The 19869-nt window shown below is 52.9% G+C and overlaps 7 protein-coding genes across 7 annotated transcripts; 5 read left to right on the top strand and 2 right to left on the bottom strand.

The window, feature by feature from the left end:
• Positions 1 to 2115: 2115 nt before the first annotated feature.
• On the bottom strand, positions 2116 to 2588 carry HD553DRAFT_339409 (uncharacterized protein; the record flags this gene model as incomplete). The annotated part of the gene is made up of 2 exons (XM_046182440.1): positions 2116 to 2127; positions 2199 to 2588. The coding sequence occupies 2 exons, from the start codon at positions 2586 to 2588 to the stop codon at positions 2116 to 2118; spliced, it is 402 nt and encodes a 133-aa protein (XP_046039240.1).
• A 904-nt stretch (positions 2589 to 3492) lies between these two features.
• Positions 3493 to 5255, top strand: HD553DRAFT_158362 (copper/zinc superoxide dismutase). Its single transcript, XM_046176808.1, has 5 exons — positions 3493 to 3849; positions 4154 to 4290; positions 4426 to 4583; positions 4650 to 4767; positions 4843 to 5255. The coding sequence occupies exons 1-5, from the start codon at positions 3841 to 3843 to the stop codon at positions 4883 to 4885; spliced, it is 465 nt and encodes a 154-aa protein (XP_046039241.1). The 5' UTR covers positions 3493 to 3840; the 3' UTR covers positions 4886 to 5255.
• Position 5256: 1 nt separating this feature from the next.
• On the top strand, positions 5257 to 6663 carry HD553DRAFT_158363 (uncharacterized protein). Its single transcript, XM_046176809.1, has 4 exons — positions 5257 to 5522; positions 5584 to 5691; positions 5761 to 5941; positions 6011 to 6663. Exons 1-4 carry the CDS (start codon positions 5404 to 5406, stop codon positions 6476 to 6478), a joined length of 876 nt encoding a protein of 291 aa, XP_046039242.1. The 5' UTR covers positions 5257 to 5403; the 3' UTR covers positions 6479 to 6663.
• Positions 6592 to 11684, bottom strand: HD553DRAFT_305365 (chitin synthase-domain-containing protein). Its single transcript, XM_046179151.1, has 18 exons — positions 9858 to 11684; positions 9570 to 9789; positions 9414 to 9501; positions 9180 to 9342; positions 9065 to 9116; positions 8831 to 8990; positions 8747 to 8772; positions 8599 to 8679; positions 8414 to 8535; positions 8336 to 8356; positions 8151 to 8252; positions 8058 to 8085; positions 7850 to 7993; positions 7656 to 7792; positions 7359 to 7594; positions 7037 to 7299; positions 6953 to 6963; positions 6592 to 6880 (listed from the first exon to the last, which is right to left on the bottom strand). Exons 1-18 carry the CDS (start codon positions 11432 to 11434, stop codon positions 6658 to 6660), a joined length of 3654 nt encoding a protein of 1217 aa, XP_046039243.1. The 5' UTR covers positions 11435 to 11684; the 3' UTR covers positions 6592 to 6657.
• Positions 11685 to 12156: 472 nt separating this feature from the next.
• Positions 12157 to 14008, top strand: HD553DRAFT_305366 (uncharacterized protein). Its single transcript, XM_046179152.1, has 3 exons — positions 12157 to 12293; positions 12520 to 13458; positions 13558 to 14008. Exons 1-3 carry the CDS (start codon positions 12201 to 12203, stop codon positions 13861 to 13863), a joined length of 1338 nt encoding a protein of 445 aa, XP_046039244.1. The 5' UTR covers positions 12157 to 12200; the 3' UTR covers positions 13864 to 14008.
• Positions 14009 to 14328: 320 nt separating this feature from the next.
• Positions 14329 to 16323, top strand: HD553DRAFT_305370 (uncharacterized protein). The gene is made up of 7 exons (XM_046179153.1): positions 14329 to 14626; positions 14699 to 14761; positions 15021 to 15061; positions 15139 to 15225; positions 15315 to 15421; positions 15505 to 16114; positions 16182 to 16323. Exons 1-6 carry the CDS (start codon positions 14562 to 14564, stop codon positions 15826 to 15828), a joined length of 687 nt encoding a protein of 228 aa, XP_046039245.1. The 5' UTR covers positions 14329 to 14561; the 3' UTR covers positions 15829 to 16114; positions 16182 to 16323.
• A 227-nt stretch (positions 16324 to 16550) lies between these two features.
• HD553DRAFT_347985 (putative ATP dependent DNA helicase) lies at positions 16551 to 19841 on the top strand. The gene is made up of 10 exons (XM_046183343.1): positions 16551 to 16773; positions 16840 to 16861; positions 16926 to 17119; positions 17187 to 17246; positions 17313 to 17575; positions 17637 to 17955; positions 18024 to 18594; positions 18663 to 19053; positions 19117 to 19627; positions 19689 to 19841. The coding sequence occupies exons 1-10, from the start codon at positions 16741 to 16743 to the stop codon at positions 19761 to 19763; spliced, it is 2439 nt and encodes an 812-aa protein (XP_046039246.1). The 5' UTR covers positions 16551 to 16740; the 3' UTR covers positions 19764 to 19841.
• The last annotated feature ends 28 nt before the right edge of the window (positions 19842 to 19869 follow it).

Consider the following 19869-nt stretch of genomic DNA (forward strand, 5'->3'; position numbering starts at 1 on the left):
GTGCTCATCGCTCTACCGTTGTTCGATTGTTGCGATGCTGCTCGACGAGCAGATCCTGCTAATACCTCAGCCTGCACGATTGCCAGGCCTTGCTTGCACTTGGGTGAACGATAGTTATGTGGCCCTCCACACACACTGCACGAGACTGGAGCTCTATCCGTAGTGTTAGGTGCGCTCGAGGTCCGAGCCCGTTCTTGATTGATGATGTTCTCGTGACGAGAATAGGCTCTGCCTGTCTTGGCAACAGGGGTATCGACAGCAGCCGGTGGATCGACACGAGCTAGCGTTTCAGCCAAGCCATGCGACTGTTGATAGCTCGGCGCGACAGCATTTTTCTTTTTCTTTTTTTCTTTTCCCACGTGTACCGCCTTCATGGGATCGAGAATGGTTGGATCATCTTCTCCTCTCGGTGGTAGAGCATCTCGATCAACAGGGATGTATCGATTGACGATTGGAGGAGCGATGTTTGCCCTCGTTCGTAGTTCCAATTCGCCTGTTTCCCTCGTAACGATACGGGGGATATAATGCCCGATCGCTTGAGCCTCTTCCACCAGCTGTTTTTTGTGTACCAGATGCCAATGGCTGTGTATCTCGTGTAGTTTGATAGGCTGTACTCTAACTCCGCGTATGAGACTATCAAACACGTGCTTGCAGGGTAAGCCTGTGCTTTGCGTATAGAGACATAGCCCAGGGAGTTTGAACATCTCGCCCGTGTCGATATCCTCTTCCCAAACATCTTTGCACCTGTCGAGTGGTTTATGCTGGACCATGCTGGCACGAGCATGGGCATAAGGACCCACTATCATAAGACGTAACGCGTGTCGAGAGATTCTCCCTTGTACCTGTAAATGGTCGATGTTATTCGTAACGTTACGACGTTTACAAAAGAATATTGAACCCACCAGTGCTAGACTCGGCGGAAGTTCCACCCATCCTCGCCCTTGTTCGTGTGCGTGTTTGGTAAAGATACGGTATTGACCAGCTGTCATATATCGTAGCACATTGTTGGTGACATGGTACAGATCACTAGCTCGAGCGTTCAAAGAACGTTTGAGAGCTGCATGTGATCCTTCGACGACACTCGTGGCTGTTGCATTGAGGTGGAATTTCCCCCTCGTGGCATAAGCACAGAAGTATTCGGCGTCGTTGAACAGTGTCATCATGTAGGTACATGCAGCCTCTGTATCGTCGCGATAGGTCCACTCCATTGCAAAGGAGGTGAGCACCTCCTCGAATTCAGTGAGCGTGGGAGCTCGTACAATGCGATACCAATGGGCGAGCATGTTGTTCCAATCCTCCTCGGCTATTCCCTTCTTACGAGACACGATGTTCTTGTTGATATGCCAGATGCAGAGCAATTTTGTCGTCTCTGGATAGACACGGTCGATAGCGTTTCGAAGAGCCTTATCATTATCGGTGACGAATGTTTTCACCGGAACGATACGTAGTAAATCTCTGAGGTTATGCATCGCCCAAAGATAATCGTCTTCTTGTTCCCTGGCTAGATACCCGAAGGCAATTGTAAAAGAACAATTCGCCCCGGTTGCTGCCACCACATGGAAGAGAGGCAGCTTGAATTTGTTGGTACGATAGGTACAGTCGATATAGAGAACTTCCCCATAGTGTTTGCCCAGCGCGAGTGCCATCGGATCGGTAATAAGTAGGTGTGTGAGTTCACCAAACTGTCCGAACTTGGCGGCGTGATGTGACCCTGAATTTTTCAGTTCTTGGATCAAGGTGTCGGTGCGCGTACGACCTCCCCCTCCTATACGATAGTATCGAGATCGCATGGTGTAGATCTCTTGTTCCGACACAAGAGTTTCCCGATTTTCACGTTTAGCAGTTTCTCGAAGTGAAGCAAGAATCCTATTGCTGTTGATTCCTGCATCAAACGCAGCTAGAACAGCGACGGTTTCAGCTGCAGTCGGTTTTCGATGGATATGTTGAGAGCGTGCTGAAGGGTCGCGAGGATGGTTGTGACGTAGTTCTTTAGCCACGACCGACCACATGCCTTTTGATAGTTTGGCATATAACTTAAATTCACAACCTCGACGTTTGGTGGAGGGTCGGCGGTTTGTCATAGGCCCGATTTCAGTTAAGTAGGCATGAGACGGTTTATAAACCCCACTGTACGGGCATACGAGATACACATATGCAACTTCGCCTTTCCTATCTTTAGCTGTACTGCCCTTGCGTACAGCGTAGCCATTCTGTTTGCCATGCAGATTGACAGCGTCGATGAGAGCAGTAAGGGTATAGGTGGGGCTGATAGGGGGGAGTCGAACATGGAAGTCATCGCTTGGAGGTTGGTCGGGAAGGTCGGGAGGGAGATTTATGTCGGTAATGTCATCGGCAAGTTGATAAAGGTCTTGGACGGCGGCTAGGGGAGAGGGAATACATTCGATGTCGAGTTCCGCCTCCTCTTCCTCGTCGGGCAAAGGAATGGGATCGTATAGAGGGAAATCGAAGGGGGAAGACGGCGAGAGATCATTGATCGGGGTATTAACGACTGGAAGCTTCCATTCTTCTTCCGCGAAGGGTGATTCCACCACGCCTTGGGCATGTAATTGAGCGAGTAGGGCTTCCATACTAAAGATGATGTGGGTTTATACTACGTTTGATTGTAAGGGCTGTACACCTGGTACAAACACTTCTCGTGTAGAAGCAGTGTTTATGATGTGTTGATGTACGTCGTATCGTTACGGTGGGGTCACCCAAGTATAACTCTCAATTTCAAACAGACGTCGAACATTGCCAATATTATTACGGCATATTACGTTGAATTACGTTGTCTCGTCCCCGACAGGTTTTGTCTCGTCTCCAGCGAGTTTTCCGAGCTCTTGGTCTGAATCTCTGGTTGATCGTGTTTCTACTTTGGGATCAACATGAACTGGAGCTGATAGACGCTACTCTTTGGCTCTAGTAGCGTGTCGGGCTCGACGGGATATCCTTTCTAGAAGCGGATCATCTGTGGCACATTTCATGATGTATTAGTTCGACAAAGCCAGAAGCATACCCTATATGGAACTCATCGATGAGGGATACTTCAAACGATCCGGGCAGAGCGACATACCGTTTGCGAGATAAGGTTGGTCGACGCAGTCAAGCCATCGGCGTCACTGGCAGATAGGGATCTGCAAATGCTGTAGGATATGCTTGATGAGGATGAGAACAAGACTCGAGAGTATACATATGTTTTGATCAACGTAAATACCACGAGCATGGGAGTCTGCCAGTTGTTACTCTCGCTGAATCCATACCAAATTCGGGATCATGGCCATTAGCGATCTCGATCTCGATCATTTTGCTATGCTCCATGCGCGTGTTGATCTGCTTGATCTCGGATCTGATCGTGGCTAGACATAGCAAGCGCTTGCACTCATGGGCGCTCCAGTTCCGTATACGACCCTCATTGACTTCAGTGAACGTCTACAGGAAGGAGGGCAAAGCGCATGGCGTCATACTGTCGAACACTTAATACCTATCCAGTACCATTCTATGTGACGTCTAGCTGGTTATAAATCGGACTCATACGGAGCTACGGAGCGATGCGTGCGCGGTTGTGTTTCATATACAACCAAATCGCGCCTCGTCAGGAAGGACAGCTAAAGCATATCCGCGGTGCACGCTCTCGCTTGGGCTCCTTAGTCATCGCCCCCGCTCTTTCGGCTTTCGGGACATTCCCACGCTCGATCCACGTCAGCAAGAGGTCGTTGGACAGCGAAATGGACTCATAAGCATCATCAAATAGCTCAACCCATCCATATTCCACTCGACTTTGCCTCACAATTCCCAACCCAAAAACACCCTCATACCAACACTCTACTAAAACATTTCAAAATGGTCAAGGTGAGAGCTATATTCCTACGCTGGCCCTGGCTCGGTCGATCTGGATCCGAGCTCTAGTCTGGAGCGGGACGAGAGGAGGGACGAGGCGAGAGAGGTCACGATGACCCGAGCTGCTTCATAACCCTCATTTCCCCTTCTCAGTGCCTCACTCTCGATTCAACCTGATCTGATGGCTGATCGTACACATACGGCTCTATTATCTTATCTCTACCTGGAATTTGTCCCAAATCATGTCCCAAATCATCTCACGGCATAACACTCGTCCAATCGCATCATGAACCGCTCGACCCTGCAACTCTCATAGGCTGTCGCTGTCCTCAAGGGAGACTCCCCCGTCCAGGGAGTGATCACCTTCGAACAATCCGAGAACGGAGGTCCCGTCACCGTCTCGGGCGAGATCAAGAACATGGACCCTAACGCTAAGCGAGGGTTCCACGTCCAGTACGTACAGGTCTCCCCTATACACCCATCGACTAGATCGTTTCACCCTGACCGGGTGGTGGGTGACTCTCAAAATACTCGTCATATACTCATTCGATATCATATCTCTATTTACTCCAATTCTCTTCCTCATAGCCAATTCGGTGACAACACCAACGGATGCGTCTCTGCTGGACCTCACTTCAACCCCCACGGGGTCACTCACGGAGACAGGACCGACGAGAAGAGGCACGTCGGTGACTTGGGCAACGTCGAGACTGATGGTTCCGGTGTCGCCAAGATCCAGCTCGAGGGTGAGTCCTCCTTTCAATCGGCCTATTTTCTGGCTGAGGGCTGATTGCGAGGCTTCTCCGGGGCAGACTCCCACTTGACCTTGATCGGACCTCACTCGATCATCGGTCGATCGGTCGTCATCCACGCCGGAACCGACGACCTCGGCAAGGGCGATACCGAGGAGAGCTTGAAGACCGGAAACGCGTGCGTACCGACTCCCCACCATTGATCACACATATACGTGTAGCTGACCTATTATCTGGCATCGATGTCATATAGTGGTGCCCGAAGCGCCTGTGGTGTCGTCGGTCTTACCCAGTAAACTTTTCTTGCCGCGTACGAGTACAGGGCGAGTCGGACGAGTTTACCAGGGAACCTCTTGGTTGTGACATCATGTTGAAATGAAAGGTGAAAATCAATGGAATTGAACATACGTAGGAAAGTGGTTGCGGGTTGCATTTCCTCAATAAACCAGGCGGGTTTCAGGATGTATGAGTGAGACCGCGAGGCAGATTGTGTAAGACTGAACGAATCTATCTGCCTTCTGCTTATTAAGCAGTCGGACTGTTGGAAAGCCCTTGCATGAGTTTGAGTACCATTGATTGCGATCACGCCTCCTGTAGCGCCTTTGAAATGTCGATTGCAACCAACGTTGGAGGCAATTACTTCCGGCCGACCCACTCAGGCCTGGGAGACATTCAAAATGATCCGTCGTCTTACTTCTCTCTACTGCGCTACTGTTGAAGTCTGATAGGCTCGACATACTCACCTCTCGGCTTTCGACCGGTCTGAGAATCTCGGGTCAAAGATCATCCAAGCGTACACGGTAGATACGGTACGATGTCACGGGATGACGAGCCGAGATATGTCTTTCCCGCAGAAGGCAGGTCCTGGAACGACATTGAATGGTTGAGAGTCTGGAACAACAACTCGCAAGTGCTTCCAACGGAAGATCAAGCGTATGTCACGCAGATAACGATGTCTGTCGGATATGTACGGATCTGAAATATTGGTATTCAGGTGGAAGTACTTTCTGGCTTTGGGCCAGGTCGATGTCGAATCGGACAACTGGAACATACACGCCCAATTCAACGACGATCCGACGTTCACTTGGAACCGTATGAAGCAGTGAGTAAGAGCATGTTAGCACTCCCTCAGCTGCATCAGCCGGACTGATGACGATAATCTGACTGACAGGATACTTCGGACTATGCAGGGGAGACAATATCATTTCTCCCTCGAGCATAGTAATCCTCCCAATTATTGGGTCTTACAAGAGATAGATCAACGGACGATGGCCATCTTGGAGATTTGGACTATGGTTGGCTGCCAGGTTCTGAAATGCAATACTATTTACGACCTGATACAATCTAGACTTGTAAGATAACCATCTGATTCCGGCCTATACTGAACGAATCTAGACTAATCCAAGCCGTTCGCCTTGCAGCTCAACGTCACGGAACACATCTCGGCCTCAATGCAGATACTCGAATCCGCCGCTCCGCTCCCATCGATCCGAGAGCTCGGATTTTGGCAGTCCGCGCCAGTCCAAGTGCCAGGTCAGGACGAGCCGGTCCACCCGCCCGCTGGTGTCACTGCTGCTGCATCTACGCAGGCCGCCCAAGACCCTTTGGCCGAGACGCCTAGGAGCTCCGGGAAGGCCAAAAAGAGCCAGTCGAAACGGCCCCCAGATATGGCGTTGACGTTCGCACTGCGGACGATGCAACAGTCATTGTCGGAGATTATAGGAAAGGATGCGGTCAACGGTCAAAGTGTCAAGAGCAAGGAAGCTGAGCAGGCAGACCGGATGAAAGCACATGGAGCTGTGCCGATGTCGGGCAATGTGAGGGGTGCGAAACGGGGTCCGGACGAGACCGTCAAGGATCCCGCAAAGCAGGCACGATTCGCGATGTGATGGACAATCAACGGGCGGTGAAGAGAGATCCCGACAAATAACGACAACCTTAACGACTTCACGCTGTGCAGCCAGAGCTGCTTGGCCAAATCGACGCGCTCTAGACCGGTTCAAGCCGGGATATGAATGATTGTATACAACGATGCGATAGATGTCTAATGTCCATGCGCCTTGCGCGTCTAGAAGATGCCCCGAAGACGGGTGACAAGGCCCATAAGTAAGTAGAGGATGGCCCCGATCAAACGGAAAAGATTCGTCCCTGCGACAAAGATCAAGATGCACAGCATATAGACCGATGTTCGACTGGAAGACTCGGAGAATGTTGAGTATTTGCTGCTGCCGCCCAGGATCACTGAAGCTAATAGCGCGTTACTGAGGACATAGCCGAGCAAGACGTTGGTTCTTAATGTCCAAGAGAAACGTGATCAGCGATCTTGAAAAGCACGAGCAATTGAACCAAGCGATGGTGCTTACCTCACGTTGGCCTGAATGGCAAACGTCAAGGTGCATAAGTACCGTCAGCGAGTGCGCAACAGACCCCGAGCAAGAATGACTTACATAATAGTCTTTTTGCATCTGCTCTTCTTGTGAAGCCGACTTTACCTTGACGGCTTCCATCGGCTTCCTTACTCTCAGGTTGTCGAGCGCCTCGCTGTAAGCAGCATCGACGTCGTGTTGATCCGCCAGTAATTCCACCTCAACTTCGTTTCCAACACCCTTGACGGCTCCGAGGTCATTTTGCGTGGTATCGGCGCCTTTCGTACCCCAGCTGACATCGTTGGTGTTAGCGAAACCGTAAACATTCAGGATGTTGATACTGGCTGCGGTAGTATCGGGATGTTAGCCTTGCATGGATATTTAGCGAAAAGTCACGACTCACATGCTTGGAAGAGAATGTACTGGCCCGCACTAGTCAACAAATGGAAGGGATCTGCAGCCAGGAGGCTTGCAACCACAAAGACAGCGTAGGTGGACACCACAGAAACGATCATTTGGGCAAAAATGGGGTCGTGGATGTTTTTGAAGGCCTGTACCATGCAGACGATAGCAGCAGCGATCATGTATACCGTAAGCACGGCGAAGATGACCACTGCTGAGGTGTACTTCCATACAGATCTGTGACAATCTTTTGTTTAGTCGTAGAAGAAAAAAACCCGAGCTTTGAGTCACAACTTACCCCTGTGGTCTGTTCCCCATGCTGAAGATGAAGCAGGCTATGACCGTGCCCAGATAAACATATTGCATCACAGCGTTCAAGATCGAGATCTTGGGTACTCCGAAAGCGGGATCTTCTAGCGCCGATGTGAGGATGATCTGCCCGGACTCTGTGGTCAGTATATGTTGTGTATGCCGCTGTGCATGGACACTCACGAAGAAGATGTAAAAGTTGGCCAGAGAGAACCACGAGAAAGCAAGCATGATTGCATTGTAGAAAGCCTGCAGGAGCAATGCCATCTTGCGGAAGAAACTATGTTCCGTCTTGAACAAGTCAAAGACGTGGGTAAGGGCGTAGACCTACAAACGAAAGCGAGAGTTTGTCAGCACGATACTGGTGCATGGCACCAGAACTGAAACTCGCCGCCGCAAAGAAGGATCCGTTGAGCCAACTGACGGAAGAAATCAAGGTTCAATCAGATCCGAAACGGCTACATTACCAGAAGATGACGCTTACCGACGACGTTGACTGATAAACTCTGGAATGGCTTCAGGCGCATCTGTTTCGCCGACTGCGGCGCTGACATATTTTAGCACGTAATTGTGTTTCGGTTTGGCGCTATTTCGATAAAAGAAAAAAATGAGAAGGAGTTGACGGTGAGTCAGGGTATGATAATGAGCACGTAACGCGATCATACTCACACAATCTCCCAGCAGAGGATTCTATATAAATGAGAGTTAGCCCAAGCGCTTAGCCCGTATCTGGCATCCTGTACTCACCGATCTTCCGCGAGGTACATGTTGGCTGTGAACATGTCGGCATCACGACCATGTAATACTTCACCCTTGAAGTAGCTTGCTAAAGGGCCTTTGCCAGTCGTATCGTTTTGCAACGCCAGCCACTATGAAGGGACACCGTAACATAAGTGCCGGGGTAAGGAAAGATCTGAGAACAGCGGCCTTACTCTGTACGCGGAGAATGCCCCTGGGAGCACTGCGCAGTACCCAAATACGCTCTCAGTCGTCTTGTCTAAGACGTTGGAGATCTGGAGGAGTAGTGCATGGCCAACATCAGTCTAGGAGGATGGTACCGCACATGGCATACTTGCTCACCTTGTACTCGAAGTTCTGGCATGCGACTTTTGAACGGACGACATCAGTACAACCTCACCCGGAAATAAATGGAAGACTACCTACCTAGCGGGTTGAGTAAACTCTTCCACGCTCGACCTTTGTACACTGCGATTTCGCCGCAAGCGCCTCCAACCTGGGAATTCTGGTCGAACGCCTTCCACAGATGATAAAGCGATTTGGGACCAGGCCGAGTCCCGACGTCGAGGAGGATGCACACTTTCGGCTGCAGAACAACGGGCGCGAGATGAGTCCACGGATCGACGGACTTCGCCGGTTAGGGTGACCATGACGACTAACCTCAAGCGACCGGCAGAACGCATTGAAGAACCATCGATGGCTGTTGATCTTCCTATTGGAGACAAGGCAAGCATTAGAAATGCTCGCAGTTATCTGTCTTCTGTCTCCTGCTTACTTGGCGTTCTTCTCCTTCAAGCAAAACAGAATTTGAGTCGGAACCATGCCCTTGTCGGTACTAGCGAATTTGAACTTCATGTCTGGTGTCAAGCCCATGGTGCACGTGTATTCGAACACGTGAGCCTGTACGGGTTTATCCTGAACCGAGTTCTTCATGGCTCCTGCGAGACCAGTCGGGTCGTATTTAGCTGTCAGTCGGGTAGCCATTATTGAGCGAAAACTCGAGACTGACCTTCTTGGTAAACACCGAGCGAGGCCAGGCAGTCGAGAACCCTTGGACTGATGTTCTTACGGCCATCAGCGACGATGCACACGACCACCTGTGAGCGGATCGCGTCAGCAATATGCACCTTGAGAATTGGTCTGCTTGCAATCAATCCAACCTCACCTTCTTCCAACTCCCCGGACCCCACGTTCCCGAATTTTTTCTCCCTTCGAGATGTCCAATGTTCCTCATGACTCCATGTAACGTCCGGAGGAACAAGATTTCGTCCTCGTTGTACATGGTGATGACGATCATGAGCTCGGTCTCTCGTCCATACTGCGTCTGTCGGAGTGTAAAGTTTTCGGCAACAAAGTCGTCTGGTGTCGAAGTGACAGCCGAGTATCTGCAAGGGCGGAGCGATCCGTCGGATTCCCATAGTTCGCCTGCTAAAACTGATATCCTACCACTCACCTGGTGTACAAAACCTCGTCCCCGTCCTCTCCCATCCTCCCTCTCGTCGCGGCGGGTAAGAACCCTTCCAACTTGGTCGGGATCTTGAGGTCGATGACCAAGTTCCCCTCTGTGAGCTCGACGACCTTTTTCGCCTTTTTCTGTAAATGTCGCCTCATGACCCGACCCTGTGGGGCCGGACCGAAGTGTGCCGTCGAAGAAGGAGGGAACTTGGACTTTTCGTCGATTTCATCGTCGTCATCGTCGTCGGTTTCGTCCTGGTAACGAAGATCGTTGGGCCCGTCGGTATGCTTGTAATCTCCAATGTCTAGACCGTCTTTCTCGTCGGCATGATCGAACGGCGCATACACGGACGATCTGGGGTCCTTGGTATGGTACGAGACGAGATCGACGCTCCTCCTCTTTTCCTCATCCTCACGGTTGTAGGGATACCTGGGCACGGTCTCCATCATCTCGACCTCTCCCATATCTCCGGTCCCGTCACCGTGGCCATCGGCTTCGACATCGACGTACATGGCGTATCCTTTCTTCAAGGCTTGTCGTTTGACGGCTGTGTCATAGATCGCCGTCAACTCGGCCTTTTCCTGTTCCTTTTTCCTCCTAGCCAGATCCATCTCGATCGAACCGAACGGATCCGGTCGACCTCCTCCTAACCCTACGGTATTCTCCTTGTCCTCCGCCCTTGCTGTCCCCCCAACCGCATCCTCATCCTCGTCGTCCGGGAAAGGAGTAGGACTTCGACTCCGTCTCCCTCGCCGTCTTAACGGACCGGAAACGTTCCTGCCATTTCCATTCCTGGCAGTCGACGCCGGACCCTCATCCTCTTTTGCACGGACAGGGTGTAACCCGATCCCCAACCCAGTCTGATTCTTGTTCCCCTGCATCGAGACTGGCATGGGAAGCCCACCGCCAGGCCGATAGACGGGTAGATCCGGCAACCCAGCCCCTATCCCCACGGTAGGCGTCGATCCGCCAGAGGCGTTCCCGTTGACGTCGAGAGCTTGGTATCCGTTCGTCCTGACGACGGGTTTGACGCTGGGTACGCTGATGTACCCCGCGGATTTGTGAAACTGGATCGAACTCGGGTAATTGAGATCGACCGGGGCGGCTTGTGCTTGTGGAGTCGGGAGAGGGTGATGATGATTCCGCTTGACATAGTGCCCCGTCTGAATCCCCGTCCGGTTCCCGCTGTAAAGCTGACTCTGGAAGGATCGTCTTGAAGGTGCAGTGGAGCTGGAGACCTCGCTTGATCCCGAAGAGCTCGTCCCCGCGACCCCGGTAGACCTCAAAGCCTGTACGGCAGCTTCGAAATTGCTCAACGCTTCTCCCTCCCCCTCTCTTCTCGGAGTGGGTTGTAACAACCCAACAGCTTCTTCCCCGGCCTGATCCGATTCCTCATCTTGACCTACGCCTTGGTGGATTGGCCCTAGCCCACTCATACGGGATTGCGCCCGACTGGCACCCCAAGCAACGGGGCGGCCTTGTTCGTCGTGGCCCGTGTGGAGGGAAGGTTTCCGAGTCATTTGCTGAGGTGGAGGTGATGTCAAACGGGGTGGTGGTTTGCGGTTAGATGGCATGGTGGTGGTGGTTAATAGTCGTGGTGGTGGTAGTGAGAGCTGTTGATTCTGATTGAGATCAGGATTATAGATAGGGGTAGTTGTTGATCTCTATAGCTTGCTGTTATTGATATGGCACCGTCTAGCGGCCATGGTATGTAGTTATGGATGATGGTCGAATAAAGAGTGTGGTAGACACATGGAACCCCTGAGTGATATGATACGGCCTCGAATCAAGGTATGTATCGCCATCGATGGCTGATGCATGATGATACTCGACGTCGATCCCTGCGGATCCCTAGCTAGGCTGGCGGCTCTGGATTGTTTTGTTTTTGTTTACAAAGTCTGGTCTCCTCTAACAAAAAGCTACCGAGAGACTCCCCCCCGGATCCGATTGTTGACCTCGCTTCAAGCGATTCGACGTCAACCGCCCCACCCGATACACCACCGGCCACAGGCAGATCATCTACTGATCGTCATCTCATGGCGACAACGTCCTCTTTGTCTGTGATGGGACCCCCTGATGCCCCTGATCCCAGATGAGACCATACACCCAACCTTTCCCCGACATGCCGGCACTGGGCTTGTTTGTTTACTTTGTCTATAGTTTGTCACGTGATCTTTGAAGACGCGGTCCCCAGGGAGTCTCGGCTTTTACGACCACAGACCATGAGCATCATCGAGATTTCGGTATGAACCAGCTGCTCATCTGTCGACCTAGTCGCTTCACTCTTAGCAGCTGTCAGCTAGCAGACTCACAGGGCACAAACCACAACCAACGTACACAATGGCCGACCAGATAAATAGCAAAGCTGACCTAGATCAGCGCGAGGAACAGCCTATCGTCGGACGTAAAGTCTTCATCGGGACCTTGTCAGCTGTGAGTGGAGATTGCGATGCGAAGAGAGACCATGTTCATGTGCAAGGGTACAAGAGATGGCAACGGGACTGATACGTAACCGTTTCGTTTTGCATTTGATCCCTGTTGATAACGGGCGGGGTTCTCGTCGTTGCTGCTCTTGGTTCTGCCTCCTCGCGAAATGCCACATGTTCACCACCCAATGCAACCGCTACCTATTTCGACCCAATCCGATCCGTCGACATAGCTAGCCTTTACAACAGGCCTCACTGTAGCCCTCATCCCCGCTATCAAAAGACATCGCCTGAGAACCGCCGCGAGACAAGCTGGGACGTCCATCAGCAATGTCGGAGTGGGACGATCTGGGACGGGTCTAGGCTCCGTACAGGGCGGAAATGCACGTGCAAGCGGGGTCGTTCAACGAGTTTCACAAGCGAACCCGAGCGCCATCGGCTCGAGATCAGGATCAGGACCTTTGGACGGACTGCTCGATCCCCCCCGTCCATCCACTTCTGCTACCCCTTCTTATGCCTCGTCATCTGCATCTGGATCCGGGTCCACAACAGTAGCATCATATCGGGCCTCAGGGGCATCGACGTTGCAGCCGAGGTCGACCAGGACAGCAGGACCGCTAGACGGGCTTCTAGGATCGCCGGAAGAGGCGGGAAAGCTCGGCGCTGCAGGTCCGGCGTCGGCAGAGCAGAGCACGAGAAGGCCGGAAGGACCAGAGAGGAAAGGGGCTGGACTGTTGGATAATCTAACTCTAGGTGGGACTGCAGTAGCGGCGGCAGGAGCGGTGGCGTCGCCAGCCGGGTCATTATCATCATCGAGCACAATAACGCACACTACGGCACCAACAGCAAATCCGGCGCCGACCTCCACATTGACGACAACGTCTCTTCCGTCGCCATCATCACCAGCAGATGTCGAACCGTCTGAACCAGCACCCCAAATCACCTACTTCTCCTTGACACCAGCCGACCCATATTCAGACGAAGAAGACGCCCACGGATTCCCCCTGGATCCGGAGCACGACCTCAACGCAGCTCAAGTAGAAGCTGAAGGAGAGGGTGAGGAGATCTCGCCTTGGTTTGCGCTCAAGGCGTTTTCCATCGCCACGGCGTTGGTAGTGGGAGGGACTGCGGTGATGGTCGTCGGGATTGGTAAGGGTCTGGGCGTGAGCGATGTAAGTCCATCCCATGTTGCTCTCCTCCCATGCAATCGAGAAAGGATACAAGAACTAAGCGCAATACCTCGATTCCTACTTTCCCTTTCGACTCCGTAGATGGACGAATTCACCGCCAAGATGCGAAGCTGGACTCAAAGGACCTTGCCAGACCTCCAAGCTCAGATCTTCAAGCCTATGGAAAGCGAAGTGACGCAAGCCCAGCAGTCAGACGGATCTCTTGACGGGGGGCGGAGGAGGATCGGGTTTGAGCCTGCACCCTCTTCAGCGGGTCCGTCTGCGAGCGTGCTCAGTACCTCGCGAAAGAGGACGAAAGAGGATGAAGATGAAGAGGAGATCGTCAGTGGATGGTGGCAAGGAGTCGTCGAGGGTGCAGAGGAGGAGAGGCGAGGCAGACGGGTTTGAGCGGAGGCGCTTGCTTGTACCATGGCGGGCCGTGGCATCTGTTGGCATTGTTGATTGTTGACGATGTCAGATCCGGGGTCAGAAAGCGGGTACCAATGGCTAGTGGCCGGGGCGGGATGAGATGAATGAGATGAATGTGGAGGCCATCTACACACGGAGCATCGGCGTTGTCGTTGGGGGATCAGTCCTCGCGTTCACACGACATGCTGCACCATGTGCGAGGTAGAGGGTGAACGAGAAACTCATAACCGGTCGGCTGTCCTCGATCGTGACTTGAGGGCCACTTGGTTATTGACCAAGTTCTAGTTCCGAGCCGTGAGACCGGGGTGGCACGAGGTGATATAGTTCAGGTACAAACGGAACAGATGGCAGAGATGGGAGGAGGTTCGAGGGTGGAACTATATCTGTCGACGGGTTTAGAAACACGGTTCCCCCTAGCCAAACCTCGCCCCTCTCCCCTCCCCCCACGCGTGTACCCCGCGGGGCAAAACCCGAAAGCGGAAGCAGCGGAATCAGATTTGGCCCTCAGCTGCTGCTGCGAGCGATAACCGGAGCGAAACCGAACAAGTATAAAGAACGAACCGGTCCCATCAACAACCCCTCATACACTCCCCTCTCGAAACTCCCTTCCAGCTCACAATCAACTCTTCTCTCTACCACCACACATACACGCCGGAACGATCGAAACGCTAGCCAAGATGAAGTTCGCTACTACCCTTGCCCTCCTCGCCTCGGTCGCCATCGGTGCCAACGCCCAGACGACGTGAGCTTCCTGGCCTCTTCGGTTCTTCAGACACACCTAGACGTCGTCTGACCCTCGTCGTCTGTCTTGCAGCCCCTCTCAGTGTGTCTTGACATGCTCTCAGCAAGCCGCTACTACCGCCGGATGCACCAGCTTGTACGTTTCCTCTTCATCGTCTTTTCGCTCTCGCCGGTCGACCTTTTTTCTCGCGGGGAAATGATCGGCGGTGGCACAGTGAAGGAAAAATTGCTGACCCACCCTTCCTTCCTTTCGTCTCTTTGTTTGCCTCTGATTCTCCCTGTTCCGCGCGGACATCATACCATGGCCTCATCAAACGCTAATCCAATCATCAAATTCACGTCATCAACTCGTCATTCGGTCCCCTCGCACCCTGTATCCTCATCGATGTCCACAGCGCCGACCCTTCGTGCGTCTGCACCAACGTCGCCTTCCAAAGTCAGTGCTCCTCAACGACGTCCTCTATTTCCAAAAGCTCGTCTGCTAAACTTGTGCTGTCTTGATTCCACGAACAGATGCCGCTCAACAGTGTCTCGTCGCCAACTGTACCGCCGAGGAACAAGCCCAAGCTTTGAGCTTGCAAGCTACTCTGTGCCCTAACGGTCAGTATACCTCTTGATTGCACCTTGGGCTTGCCCACGTACGATAGAGCTGAACTTTCGTCTATCTTGTATCTTAACATGGTCTGTAGGTGCCGTCTCGGGTGTCTCCTCGATCATCCCCAGCTCGATCTTGACCCAGACTTCTAGCGTCGCCTTGCCCACCGGTGCCGCCGCGTCCTCCATCTCGGCCTCGGTCGTGAGTCGTACCGGTTTCTCGGCCGTCGTCACGCCTCGAGAACACTTCGTATTGATCACACGCACCCCGCTCACCACCCACAGATGAGCAGCATGGAATCTGAGTCGAGCATGATGAGCAGCAGCGCTGCTGCCGCATCCTCTACAGCCTCGTCCTCTTCGCAGGGCGTCGTGTCCTCGATCGCCTCGTCCGCCTCGGCGGCTGTCTCTTCCGCCGTCTCTGGCGCTTCGAGCAGGGTTTCCAGTGTCACCGGCAGCACGAACACTGGCGCTGCCGCCCCTGCCGGCTCGACCTCGGCCCCGGCCAACGGTGCCAGGCAGGTCGAGGCCTGGGGAATGGGAGGCAAGGTCGTTGCCGGTGTCGTTGGGCTCGTGGGTGTCGGTGGAGTCATGGCCTTTGGGTTCTAAACGGTGCGAGCCGTGCCCCCATTGCTTTCCCCGTTTTCCCAAGCGGGTGGTCTACCGGCCGTACTTCTTCGCTACGCCAAAGCGAAGTGAAGCGGGTATCGGTCCGGGATTGAATATGGCTTGTGTTCCTTACGTCTTACGTCTCTTTTCTTATATTTTGGGCAGCTCAATGTGGTGTGCCATTGACTTGTAATCGTGGTATCTTTCGAACCGGAATGACGAAAAGAAATCTGTCTCGTATGCGTTGGAGTGGCTTGAATGGCCGGCCATCCAGCTATATCGGTTGCCTAATCGTAATATCGTAACTCGTTACGATCAATTTCCGACGTATGCTGTCAGATTGTCATCACATACGCAACGTCGACCTTGGATGTTCGGAACAGGGTTCGGACATCTGCAAAGCTGCAGACATCAACAAATTGGCAAGTGGCCTGATCATACTGCATCCCGAACGCGACCTTGAGCGCCACGTATGGGACGGGTCGACGAAATCACTTGTAGCTTGATAGCTTGTAGCTTGCAGCTTGCAGACAGCTATAAAGACCAGGCATCAGTCTCTCGACTACCGCCCCTTCGTAAGCAGCGTGGACATGCAATTATTTTGCATGTCCGCTCGTCGCAACTACGTTTCGCGTCTCGACGCGACCTAAATGAAGCGAGGGTGGGCTGGCTAGCTGGATGTTGGGAGGACGATTGAGGTGGTGATCTTGTTGATGTGCGTAACACTGCCCATCGTCTTCAAGCTCTGTCCAATCCCATTACGCCAAATCAACCTCCTGACCTTCCAAATTTTCATCTGATCGACCTGTGCTAGACACGAATCTCGCTTCTCGCAAGACCTAGCTAGCCTTTTACCGGATTCGCGACTTGACGAAAACAAAAACATTCAAACAAAGCTCATTTTAGAAGATTATGGAGGCTACTCTCCCTACCGCCAACATCGGGGTGAGCTGGGCAGATGGCTCTATGTCGAGATTACTGTATTGATGCTTCCTTGGGTTCCGTATACAGGTCAATTACACGGAGGAGTTGGGTAAGCAAGTCTATACGAGAATCGAGCGAGACTCCAAACCGACGTTCCGCACCGATTCCTATAGCTGCCATCACCACCTTTCTGAGCAAATACGTCAAACCTCAAGCCCAGGCTGGTGCCATTCCCCGAGATGACGATGATGAAGCTGAAGATGACGTCGAGTCGGAGGACGAAGACTTGCTAGATGACATGGAGGACATGGACGTCGAGGGACAAGATGGCGGGCGAAGAACAAAAGCCAAGTACATGAAGATGTTTGTGAGTAGTACGCAATGGTGTTCATAGCATATAATAAGCTAACAGGTTCTGTACCCACACCGCACAGACCAAGGTGGCCAATCGTCAACTGAACGATGTCGTGATCGACTTGGGCGATCTGCAACGAGCAAGTCCAACGTTCACCGAGGATAACACGAGATCCACCTTCTGACAAGCTCGTTCTATACGACAGCATGATCCGGAATCTCCTCTTCTAGGTCACATCTTGAACAACGCGCGTCGTTACATCAACCTCTTTGCCAGCGCCATCGACAGCCTTCTTCCTCCTCCCACGGTCGACGTACAATCAGAAGTCATGCCGGACGTACTAGATGTGATCATGGCGCAGAGAAGGAGGATGAACGAGATGAGGGAAGACGGCGCAGGTGGAGATGCTGCCGAGGCAGCAGCTGAGCTGGGAGAGCAACTGTTCCCACCCGAGCTACTTCGACGATAGTGAGCAGCACACTTGGTCATAGCACTCAGGAAGACGAGCTGACCCATATCGACCTCGTAGCAACCTCTACTTCCGACCTCCTCGCAACCAGTCGGTCTTGGCGGTCCGAGCTGTCCGAGGGGCTCATCTCGGTAAACTCATCACCGTCCGAGGAATCGTCACCCGTGTATCCGAGGTCAAGCCGCTCCTACTCGTCAACGCCTACACATGCGACATGTGTGGAAATGAAATCTTCCAAGAGATTGCCCAAAAATCGTTTACCCCGCTGCAAAAGTGTCCCAGCGCGACTTGTCACAGGAACGGAGCGCAGGGGAACTTGCACATGCAGACCAGAGCCAGTCGATTCAGGCCCTTCCAGGAGGTCAAGATACAGGAAATGGTAAGTCGGTTGGAATTGTATGGTTGGTCGTTCGTTCCGAACCGAATTGACAAGGCTTTCTCAATCAGGCCGATCAAGTTCCGGTAGGGCATATTCCTCGCTCGATGACTATCCACCTGTATGGAGGTTTGACCCGCAAGGTCAACCCTGGCGACGTCATCCACGTTGGCGGAATCTTCCTGCCTACCCCCTATACCGGTTTCCGGGCCATGCGAGCAGGTCTTCTCCAGGACACCTATCTCGAGGCGCAAAACATCCATCAGCTCAAGAAGCAGTACTCGGCCATGGAGTTGACGCCCGAAATTGAGGCTGCCATTCGAGATTTGCAGACGGATCAGCAACTGTACGCTCGGTTGGCCAACTCGATCGCACCCGAGATTTACGGCCACGAAGACGTGAAAAAGGCGCTTTTGCTCTTGCTCGTTGGGGGTGTCACCAAGGACATCAAGGACGGCGTCAAGATCAGGGGAGACATCAACATCTGTCTGATGGGGGACCCAGGCGTGGCCAAATCGCAGTTGCTCAAGTACATTACTAAAATCGCCCCGCGAGGAGTCTATACGACCGGTAAAGGATCCTCGGGTGTCGGTCTTACCGCTGCCGTCATGCGAGATCCGGTCACCGATGAGATGGTCTTGGGTAAGTCAATCGAATGGCTTCCACATCGCTTCGACGGTCATGCTAATCTCTTCGTCCTACTTGAACAGAGGGAGGCGCTCTTGTCCTGGCTGACAACGGTATCTGTTGCATCGACGAGTTTGACAAGATGGAAGAATCGGACAGGACCGCGATCCATGAGGTCATGGAACAACAGACGATCTCCATCTCGAAAGCCGGTATCACTACCACGCTCAACGCCAGGACCTCGATCCTCGCTGCAGCGAACCCTCTGTACGGTCGATACAATCCCAAGATCTCGCCGGTCGAGAATATCAACTTGCCCGCCGCGCTTCTCTCGCGTTTCGACGTATTGTTCTTGATCCTCGATACGCCTACTCGAGAGGACGACGAACGATTGGCGCATCACGTCACGTATGTGCACATGCACAACACGCATCCTACTTTGGACTTTGAGCCGATCGAGCCGACCTTGATGAGGTGAGTCGGAGCCGACGAACTGCTTGAAGCCTCGCTTACTAACAAACCGCCTCCCTTCCACAGACACTACATCGCCGAGTGTCGAAAGGTCCGGCCCATCGTCCCTCCTGCCATGTCCACATACATCGTTGACTCGTACGTGCAGATGAGGAAGCAACAGAAGGAAGAAGAGGCGGACGAAAAGTTCAACTCGTACGTCTCGGCGAGGACCTTGCTCGGAGTCCTACGTCTATCGCAAGCCCTGGCGCGTCTGCGTATGGACGACGTGGTCGGTCAAGGCGATGTCGACGAGGCGTTACGACTGATGGAAGTGAGCAAGTCGAGCTTGTACGAACACCAGATGACGCAGAACAGCGGTGAGGATCAGACGGACGCGAGCAAGATCTTTAGGATCATCAAGGACATGGCGACGGCGCCCCGTGCTGCAAAGAAGGCTCGACGAGGCAGGCGCGACTCGGACGAAACGAGCGATGATGAAGATGAGGATCTCGACGAGCTCAACATGGTCGACGTTAGGAGCCGGGTGCTGGCCAAGGGCTTTACCGAGAGCGCTCTGATGGAGACCTTGATCGAGGTGGGTCGTGCGCGAAGTCTACGATGCGACTTGCAAGCTGACCGTAACATCGAACCGATAGTACGAAAACATGGGCGTGCTCGTCCGAGCTGCCAATGGCAGCCTTTTGCGATTCGTTGATGTGTCTGATGACTGAATGTAGAGGGACTGCTACGTGCCGTGTACTGGTGATCATTTGGCTGGTTGTACCTGGATATAATGACGATGCTCGGTGCTTGGTTCTCGCGCGGACATCTGTCACC

This window comes from Filobasidium floriforme (assembly GCF_021052385.1).
Source record: "Filobasidium floriforme strain CBS 6241 chromosome Unknown HD553scaffold_3, whole genome shotgun sequence".
Taxonomy (NCBI): domain Eukaryota; kingdom Fungi; phylum Basidiomycota; class Tremellomycetes; order Filobasidiales; family Filobasidiaceae; genus Filobasidium; species Filobasidium floriforme.